This window comes from Prunus dulcis, chromosome 1 (assembly GCF_902201215.1).
Source record: "Prunus dulcis chromosome 1, ALMONDv2, whole genome shotgun sequence".
Lineage (NCBI taxonomy): Eukaryota > Viridiplantae > Streptophyta > Magnoliopsida > Rosales > Rosaceae > Prunus > Prunus dulcis.
In genome coordinates, this window is record NC_047650.1 from 14326448 (window position 1) to 14335119 (window position 8672).

At 36.9% G+C, this 8672-nt stretch overlaps 2 protein-coding genes across 2 annotated transcripts; one reads left to right on the forward strand and one right to left on the reverse strand.

Moving 5' to 3' along the window:
- Positions 1-546: 546 nt before the first annotated feature.
- LOC117633875 (berberine bridge enzyme-like 8) lies at positions 547-2516 on the forward strand. The gene has a single exon (XM_034367706.1). It carries the CDS (start codon positions 747-749, stop codon positions 2373-2375), a length of 1629 nt encoding a protein of 542 aa, XP_034223597.1. The 5' UTR covers positions 547-746; the 3' UTR covers positions 2376-2516.
- Positions 2517-2544: 28 nt separating this feature from the next.
- Positions 2545-4223, reverse strand: LOC117633884 (pentatricopeptide repeat-containing protein At4g14190, chloroplastic; the record flags this gene model as incomplete). The annotated part of the gene is made up of 1 exon (XM_034367716.1): positions 2545-4223. A coding segment is annotated over one exon (1188 nt), but the record flags the coding sequence as incomplete, so codon positions are not given.
- Positions 4224-8672: the final 4449 nt, after the last annotated feature.

The following is an 8672-nucleotide window of genomic DNA, read 5'->3' on the forward strand; positions in this document are numbered from 1 at the left end:
ATATCTCTAATTATATTGTTAAAGTTTATCTAATGAAGTTTTTGTTGATCACTGTACTTTTTTCCACTAAATTAGACCCTTTTTGTTGACCGCTATGCTTTTATTAGGGAGGAATACAGGTACAACAAACAATTGTTTCTTGTGTGTGGATCATAATAAACTAATAATAGTAGGATGCCGACTCAACAATAATAATTGCTAAATTGCCCGATGTGAAAAACATGTGAAATGGATATGAAACAATTATTAGTGTGTGGGGGGGGGCAATGTCTGAACTTACCTTTCACAACAAAATATATGAGCTTGACTTGTCTCCTCCACATATTCATTATAAAGTTAAACTCGGACGATCTTTCAAAAGAAAATAACTGGATCATTCTTTTCTGTTATTATACAGTAAATAAATGTATTATGCTGTTTTGGACGACTGATGCTAGCAAAATTCAGGTGGTTTTACAGAAATTATAGAGGGAATCTTATATATGCACAGCAGATTTGCACTAAACCATTTAGGGTTTACAGTTTACTGGTTGTCTGGTACCATATGGGCCACCAGACAGTTTACTTTTAGAAAGGTGAAAAACTCTGCAAAATCATACAGGGAATCTTATGCATACATAATGCAGTCTTAATTATATCTCATCATCGTAGTAAAGAAAGTAGCAGCTTTATACTAGATAATTTTGGAATTGTCTGGAGAAAAGTTGGAAATTCCACAGCTCTTACTACTTGCATCAGTGCTACAAATGGGAATTCTAAGCCTTCCACAGCTCTTATTGTTTCAATTAATTCTTAATTTATTATTATCATTCAGTGTTTCTTGGGCAGGTTCAGATTCAGCTCCAGATCAAGACTTTGTTCAATGCCTTCTAAGCCATTCCCAGCCTTCTCACCCCATCTCTGAAGCAATTTACATTCCCAACAATGCTTCTTACGCATCTGTTTTGCGATCTTACATCCGAAACCTTAGATTCAACACATGTTCAACCCCAAAACCTTTCCTTATTATCACTCCTCTGCATGAATCTCATGTGCAGCAAGCCATTGTTTGTGCTCAAAAGCAAAACTTGCTGATGAAAATTAGAAGCGGAGGCCATGATTATGAGGGTGTATCTTATGTGTCCGACCTTCCGTTCTTCCTCCTCGACATGTTTAATCTTCGATCCATCGACATAGACATAAATTCCGAGACTGCATGGGTCCAGGCTGGGGCAACTCTTGGTGAACTTTTCTACAGAATTTATGAGAAAAGCAAAATCCATGGCTTTCCTGCCGGTGTTTGTCCTACAGTTGGTGTTGGTGGCCACTTTAGTGGAGCTGGATATGGCAATTTGATGAGGAAGTACGGCCTATCCGCGGACAATATAATTGATGCGCAACTGATGGATGTGCACGGGAGACTTCTCGACCGAAAATCAATGGGAGAAGATCTGTTTTGGGCCATCACAGGAGGCGGCGGAGCCAGCTTTGGAGTTGTCATCGCTTACAAAATCAATCTTGTACGTGTTCCACAAACAGTTACTGTTTTCAGGGTCGAAAGGACCTTGGAACAGAATGCAACAGAGATTGTGTACCGTTGGCAATATGTTGCACCTAAGCTGGATACTGACTTGTTCATCAGGCTTACCATGGAAGTTGTAAATATTACTGGCGGTCCATTAAGTACTGGTGGAGAAAACTATAAGACTATAAGAGCTTCATTCATTGGATTCTTTCTTGGAAACTCTGAAAGACTTCTCTCTGTTATGGAAACTGGCTTCCCTGAATTGAGTTTGAAGCAATCAGATTGCATTGAAATGAGCTGGGTTGAATCTGTGCTTTTCTGGACAAGCTTCCCCATTGGAACAGAGCCTGAAGCCTTACTTTCTAGAAAGCCTCAAGTACTTGTCCACCTCAAGAGGAAATCAGACTACGTCAAAACCCCAATTCCGAAAATTGGTTTGATGTGGATTTGGCAGAAAATGATCGAATTTGAGGTACCGATCATGAGCTTTAACCCCTACGGTGGAAAAATGAGTGAGATTCCAGAATCCGCAACTCCTTGTCCACATAGAGCTGGGAATCTTTGGAAGATTCAGTATGCAACAAATTGGGAAGTATCAGGGGCTGAGGCCTCAGATTACCATCTAAATTTGACAAAAAAGCTTTACTTCTACATGACTCCTTTTGTTTCCATGAATCCAAGGGAAGCCTATTTCAACTATAAAGATCTTGACCTGGGGATCAACAACAATGGCAAGGCAAGCTATTTTGAGGGAAGAGCTTATGGGATTAGGTACTTCAAGGATAATTTCGACCGATTGGTGCGTATTAAGACCGAGGTTGATCCTGGTAATTTCTTTAGGAATGAGCAAAGCATCCCAACTCTTCCATAAGAGAGGAGGTAGATAGCTAGCATGGAAAAAATCAATTTGGTTGTCTGGATCTTTGGTGTGTTCATTACTGAGCTATAGATTGATGGTTCCTTGGTTTGTTAAAATTGTAGCCATTGATTGAGAAATAATGTCTTTAAATTAGCCAAAAATAAAAATAAAACGGAAGAAATTAGATGATACAAACTAAATTTCATTGCATTAAAGATATATTGCAATTTGTTATAGTACATAGTAGAAGTTTTACTACAGCTCCTGTAAAATTAACAGATGTAGGTCTGCTACCCGTACAGAAGGTGCGTAGCCGGGGTAATACAGAAGTTCCAGAAATAAATGTTTCCAGCTGCACTAGTAGCCTCTAGTAGACTCGACCTGCATTGTGTCTACTATGGTTGCCACAAGGCACTATTAAAATCAGTGGTCCAAATAGACTAGACAAAATGAAATCCGTAGTTACAAAGGCAGAAAATTCTCCTCCACATGATCTGAGTAGCCAGGAAAAAGATAAATGAAGATGATCCAAGACCTTCATAAGAGGTTCTGTCAAATAGTTCTGTACAAAAGTGCATCCGTAAACCGGTACATGAACAAAGTATACTTCTTTTAATCTTTTCAGACCGAAAAAATAAAAACAAAGTTTCTGTGATAAGCTACATTTTATCTTCAGTCCTTCATACTGAGGCTACATTGAGTGTGTTTGAACACTAAATCAATGAGGTGATGGTACGTCCATGTTTTGTTTTCTCTATCTTCAGGTTCCAGGGAGGAGTATGCTGCTTCACAGTTTCTAAGGAAATGCCCCTTCCCAAATGCAGTGAGAACTAAAGGATCAGTATTCATTTCCACAGCTTTGCGGAGAAAGCCGTTCTCCCTCCATGTATCTAAAGTTCTAGACCCATCATAGCCAATCCTATTAGCATCAAATACAATTCCAACAGTGATAATATCAGGCTCCACACCCTGGGTTAGTAATTGGGAGAGGAAGATTCTCAAGTGTGTGAAATCTTTCATCTTCAAATAAGCCAGCATTATAATGTTTGCAACCGTTTCATTCCATGGGACATTTTGTTCTTTCATCTCATCAACAATGGAATCCATACCTCTTCGACTAAGAACACCTGCTTGGGAAAGGAGACGCAGACACCAAACAAGATCAGTCTGACCAAATCTTGAAGAAAGATCAACTCCCAATTTCTCTAATCTGGAAAACATATAATTATCAATATAAACCTCAGCTAGTTTCCTAATTAAGTCATTCTTTACCACAGTTCCGGAGTTCAAAACTCTCCTATAAACATTTTCCATCTTCTCCAAAATACCAAATTTTGCATAAACCTCGACCATTGCAATCAAACTAGAAGACTGCAAAGCCATTCTTCTTGAAAGCATGGATTGATACACACTTTCCATTCTTTTGAGCAAACCACCCCCTGCAAACTCTCGAATAAGCAAATTATAGGTAATGTGGTCAGGTGAACAGCCATTTAATTTCATTTTCTTCACACACATGCCTATCTCATCATACATTCTATACTTCCCATATGCTTCAATAAGTCCATCATAGGTATCAGTTTCTGGTGCCAAATTCATTTCTTTCATCTCGTTAAGGAAAAACAAAGCATCATCAAAGTTTCCTTGTCTGGCACAACCATGAATAACTGAATTGTAAACCTCCAAGGACGGCCTAAGATTGTGACTCTTCATCTCTTGAAAGCATCGTACTGCCTCTTCTATCAGACCCTCTTCACCTAGCAAACCTATTATCTTGCTGTAGTTAAACTCATTAATCCGTGATTTCTCGATGTTCTTCCACATATCAAACAACTGTTCAGAGTTCCCAGAGTAGCAATTTCAATAAGAACATTAGACAACTACCTCTCATGATGCTCTGTTTAGATGCTCAGGAAAATAAAAGAGAAACAACGAAAGAAAAGAACGCAAATCAAACATATGAATACACAGTGAGCTTTTTCTTAAATCCCCATTTCTATGAAGAAAAAAAATTCCATTTAACTGAGCTTAACTGAGCAAACCTTTTCACCATTTCTGGAACACTACAGAACAGAAATCATAGGAAACTTTTTTTCTTTTTTTTTTCCTTGCATTACTTTTCTGGCTTTCTTGGCAACCAAAATCCCGGCTTTTTAAAGAAATTCACATTATATTACCAAAAATAAATTCTCTATAAAAAAACTATGACAACAAATAAACTAAAATTAAAAAATACCAAGGGTAACCCCTCAAAATTCAAAACCCAAAACCCAATATCCAAATTGCAAATCCTAGAGGTATAGCCGTGTTATCTCGCTGCTCTCTTTTTCTTTTTCTTTTTTTATTCTTTTAACACTGGGAAATATTCAATATATATATATATATATGTTATAAAGAAATGAAGCCCACATAGGTAAAACTAGATGGCAATTAGTTAAAAGATGGAGATAAAGCTAGGAGGTATTAGTCAAAAGATGGGATAATGATGTTGGGGAGAAATCATTATGTCTCCCTTAAAAGCCATTTACTTTGCCTATAAATAGACATTATATTTGCTTGTAAACACATATGGAAGAATGAAAGAATAGAGGGAAGAAAGAAGAGAATAGAGTGAGAGTAAGATTGGAGTTTATCTGAGGAGAAATTCTGTCAGTGTAAACACCACAAAGAGAAATATAATTCCACTCCCAATATTACAGTGGTACTTCTCATCCTCTGATTATTCTAGTTTTATAACACGTTATTAGCACAATAGTCTCTCCTTTTATTTCTGAAATTTTTCCAACTCAACACTATGTGGTTATTTCTCTGTCTCCTCTCTGTCATATGTCTACTCTCACTTTACTACTACAACGACATGCAAACTTTTTTTTTTGTGTTCTCACAATTTCTATGTTGTTTAATCCATGCTTGTTTAATTTACTTCTTTGTAACGTAATTTGGAATGGCGCGGTTTTTATACCCCGTCCTGTTATTTTATGGTGGTGTAATTTTTTTACCTATCGCGTTGTAATACAAATTATTGTAATAAAATGATGGTGTGATCTTAAAACTCATCTATTATATCTTGAATGGCTTATTATCACAAAACGTCCCTAAGGTTTACGAAACTATCATATTGCATCCTTAATGTTTTTTTTTGTCATTCGTGGTCCTCAAAGTTAGCATGCATGATCACAAATGGTCCCTGCCGTTAGGTTCCGTCAAAAATTCCGTTAGTTTGCTGACGTGGCATATATGTATATCACAAAACATCCTTAAGGTTCACACACCTATCACAAATGGTCATTACGAAATTTTTTTAATTTAAAATTCATAAAATTTTTGTTTTCTTTTTAAAATTTTATGAATTATAATTATTTTAAAATATATATTAAATTTTAAATACATGTGACACTATATTATTATAGATGTGGGCTCCATATATATGCCACATCAACAAACTAATGAAGTTTTTAAAAAATAATTTAAAATTCATAAAATTTAAAAATGAAAAAAAAAACTAAAGGTTTAGGGTTCATAAATGGTCCTCAAGATTAAAATCCTTCTATAAATTATTTTTTCATTTATAAATAATTTTAAAAAGAAAACCAAAACTTTATGAATTTTAAATTTTTAAAAAAATAAATTCGTAAGGACCATTTGTGATAAGTGTGTAAACCTCAGGGATGTTTTGTGATATATATGTATGCCACGATAGCAAATTAACAGAGTTTTTGACAGACCCTAACTTCAGGGACCATTTGTGATTGCACATACTAACCTTGAGGACCATAAGTGACACAAAAAAATATGAAGGATGCAATCTGATAGTTTCGTAAACCTCAGGGATGTTTTGTGATAATAAGCCTATCTTGAATAGTGACGCAGTTATATTGCCCACAATATATGATATATTATGCACTTCATATATATTAGGTGGAGGTTTTTATCCCCATATTTATTTTATTAATAGTATGGTGTAGGTTTATTACCCATACAGCAATATTTATTTAAAGGTGTGGCGCGGGTTTATCGTCCACACAACTGCCTTTACTTTTATTTAAAAAGTATGGAGCAGAATTAGTGCCCATACAAGCACATTTACTCTTACTTAAGGTATGATGTGGAATTAACCCTCATACTTTATGAATTTACTTTACCACACATTTATTTTTATTAAAAGTATGATGTGGAATTAACTCTCATACTTTATGAATTTACTTTACCGCACATTTACTTTTATTAAAAGTATGATGTGGAATTAACCCTCATGCTTTATAAATTTACTTTACTGCATATTTACTTTTATTTAAAGTATGGTGCAGAATTAACGTCCATACATCAAGCAATTTACTTTATGAATTTACTTTACTGCACATCTAATTTTATTTAAGGTATGGTGCGGGTTTATCGTCCATACCAGCAAATTCATAGCACTTTATTTTTATCATCAATTAATATACCTGAATAATGAGGGCCTGAAATTCCTATTAATAAGTGGCTTAATGTCCCAGATCTCGAGCCTAAAGTTTTGGATGGCAAATTTGGCAAAACTAGAGTTTGTTGCCTTGGACCTTTCCGGGGACAACTATTTATCATGGGTCCTGGATGCCAAAATTCATCTACGAGCCAATGGCCTCGGACAAACAATTGTAGATGAGAATGATGCTTCGCCTGAAGAGAATGCGAAGGCCATGATCTTTCTTCGCCGCCACATCCATGAAGCGCTAAAGAGCGAATATGTGGTGGTTGATGAACCGTTGGTTCTGTGGAAAGCTCTAGGTGAAAGATACGATCACCAGAGGATGGTGACTCTCCCAAGAGCTAGATACGAATGGACTCACTTGAGATTTCAAGATTTCAAGTCAGTGTCCGAGTATAACTCTGCTATGCACAGAATTACCTCATTAATGAGGCTATGTGGGAAAAATATATCTGAGGAGGATATGCTCGAAAAAACTCTGAGCACTTTTCATGCTTCAAATGTCCTCCTTCAGCAGCAATACAGACATAGCGGTTTCAAGAAGTACTTGGAACTTGTATCTTGCCTCTTGTTAGCTGAGCAGAATAATGAGCTCTTATTAAAGAATCACCAATCGCGCCCAACGGGCTCAGCACCACTTCCTGAAATAAATGCTGCATCTCAGGAAGTGAATGCCACTTCATCTCGTGGTAATATCCACAAACGTGGGCGATGAGGCAAGCGTGGCCACTGGCAAGGAAATAGAAAAAATCGTGGTGCTCGTTCAGAGGGTTTAGGTCCAAGGAGCGGTCCATCCACGAATGGCAAAAATGCATCCCGTAATAAGGGAAAGGCACAGATGAGCCATGTGCCTAGAAATGTTGAAAGCCCTTGTCACAGATGTGGTGCAAAGGGACATTGGGTGCGCGCATGTCGTACGCCCAAGCATTTGGCGGATCTCTATCAAGCTTCACTTAAGAATAGGAAAGTGGAGATAAATTACATTGATCATGCTCCGCCAGCCATAGATGGCTCATCAGAAATATCACGTCAGCAAAACAAAACGCATCTAGATGTTTCTGATTTTGTTACTAAAAGAGGGAATGAAGGTTATGAGTCCGAATTAGATTAAATTCCTTAATGTACTATTTGTATTAGCTGAAGTGTTGTTTAAATTTCAATCCAATAAAAGTGGTAATGTTTTCTTCTTTATTGATTCAGCTTATTTTACTTATTTGGTGGCATGGATGTAAATTATGGATGCCCTCAAAACAAAGGCTATGGCAGAGATATTTGTCTCGCAGACAGCGCAACTACTCATACGATCCTTCAAGATCGGAAGTATTTCTCAAAATTAATGCTTACAAAAGCAAAGGTAACAACCATATCAGGTCCTGCAGATCTGATTGAAGGCTCAGGAATAGCCCAAATTATGTTACCAAATGGAACAATGCTGTCCATTCCAGATGCTTTGTATTCATCTAACTCCAGAAGGAATCTGTTGAGTTTCAAAGATATACGTTTGAATGGCTACCATGTTGAAACAAAGAAAGAGGAAAACATGGAATATCTTTGCATTCCCTCCAGTGATACCCAAAAGCATATACTGGAGAAGCTTTGTGCGCTCTCATCAGGGTTGTATTATACAACCATACGGACAATTGAGGCACATAGTGTCATGGACCAAGAGTCCATTGACTCAAATGCTTTTAAGCTTTGGCATGACAGGTTGGGTCATCCTGGATCCACCATGATGCGCAGGATCATCACCAACTCTAAAGGACATCCCTTGTTAACTAAACACATTATGTTATCAAGTGACATCTTTTGCCAAGCTTGTTCACAAGGGAAGTTGGTGATCAGAC